Raw genomic sequence first — 1,488 nt, forward strand, 5'->3', positions numbered from 1 at the left:
GCACCCCCTCCTCCAGCCCCGGCACCCCCTCCACCCGCCCCGGCACCCCTTCCTCCCACGCCAGCTAAGCTGTAGCCTGGCTCAACGCTGTGACCCTGTGCCACTGAGAGCAGTTTGGGAGGCACTGTGCGTCCTCCATCGGGGCCCCTGAGCCAGCGCAGACATGGTCTCCCAGAGGCTGTTTGTAAAGCAGTGGCCCCAGACAGGCGTGAGGAGGGGGCTTTTCGGGCAGTGAGCCCAGCCTCTCTGGTCCCTGAGACCCTCATCCTCCTGCAGCCCGGGCGCTCCAGTGCCATGTGTGTGTCAGCACCTCCAACTGCAAGCAACCACAGACGTGCCCAGCCAGCTCTCGCTACTGCAGGACCATGATGACCGGTGAGGACTGAACCGGGCAGCCTGAAGGGCTGGGAGGCGGGCGGTCTGGGGTGGGGGTCTTGGGGCCATAGCAGCCAAGGGGACCACTGGCAGGATCTGGGCACGGGCTGCGGAGGAGGCAGGCTGGACAGCCTAGGCCTTGCTCGGCCTGGCCCCTGACCACACCTTTGTCCCTGCCCCCCAGTGGAATCGCTGTCGGGGAACCTGGTGAGGAAGGAGTGTGCTGACTACTGCGTGCCCAACCATGCCCAACAGGGCCAGGTCAGCAGTGGATCAGCCACCACCATGTGCTGCCAGGGTGACCTGTGCAATACCAGCCTCAGCGGAGCCCCAGCACTCTCCAGGGCAGCCACGCTCGGGTTGGCACTGGCCCTCGGCCTCCTGGCTTTGGTCCTGGCCCCCAGCCTGTGACAAGCCCCACAGTGCTTAGGGGGTTCTACTACCCCCACCCCCGACATCACTCTGCTGCACACCCTGTGGCCTCCACACTCTCCCCATCCACTGGGCCTGAGAAAGCTGACCTCGGCCCCTGGACGCCCTGAGCAGAGCAGCGGGCTGGCCACTAGCGCCATCTAGTGCCTCCACTTTTGTGTTCGTTTTGTTTCTTTTTCTACTTGAAGTTGGATCGGAATAAACTACTTAAAACCAATTTGGCTGTATTATTCCAGGAGAGGAGGGTGGTAGGGGACTGAAGGCGGCAGGCGACACTGCTGCCCTCCCCCTAGTGCCTTGGGCCCAGCTGAGGGCTGTGCGGAAAGTGCCACTTTGCACGGCCCCCACGGGCCATGGTCCAGGGCTCTCAGCTGAGAGGGGCGGTCCCTGGACTGGTGCCCGTCTGCCCACAGCTTTTCCTGAGCTACCTGGCTCCACACCTGAGGACCAGCAGTCTCCTCCTATCCCCCCTCCCCCCGCCAAATCCCCTGCATCACCTGACCTGTGTACACTGGGTAGGTGGGAATTCAGACCACACGGGCTGGCCGTGGGCAGAGAGGAGACTCAGCAGAGAGGGAAAGCTCAGACACTGAGACCCTGGGATTTCCCATGGGTCCTGCCCCATCCTCCCCGCGTTCTAGGCCCTCCCCTGGGTTCTCACCGCCACCACCAGCTTGGTTC

General features: G+C 63.8%; 1 protein-coding gene across 1 annotated transcript in view; it reads left to right on the plus strand.

Moving 5' to 3' along the window:
• LY6D (lymphocyte antigen 6 complex, locus D) overlaps positions 1–786 on the plus strand; it is a 1,515-nt gene extending 729 nt beyond the window's left edge. Inside the window, exons 2-3 of the mRNA XM_006879254.1 lie at positions 277–375; positions 560–786. Of these exons, the coding sequence (XP_006879316.1) occupies positions 277–375; positions 560–786 (326 nt within the window). The remainder of the gene's footprint in view (positions 1–276; positions 376–559) is intronic.
• The last annotated feature ends 702 nt before the right edge of the window (positions 787–1,488 follow it).

The sequence above is a fragment of the Elephantulus edwardii genome, unplaced genomic scaffold (assembly GCF_000299155.1).
Source record: "Elephantulus edwardii isolate Elephantulus edwardi_28Jun2011 unplaced genomic scaffold, EleEdw1.0 scaffold00003, whole genome shotgun sequence".
Classification (NCBI taxonomy): Eukaryota; Metazoa; Chordata; class Mammalia; order Macroscelidea; family Macroscelididae; genus Elephantulus; species Elephantulus edwardii.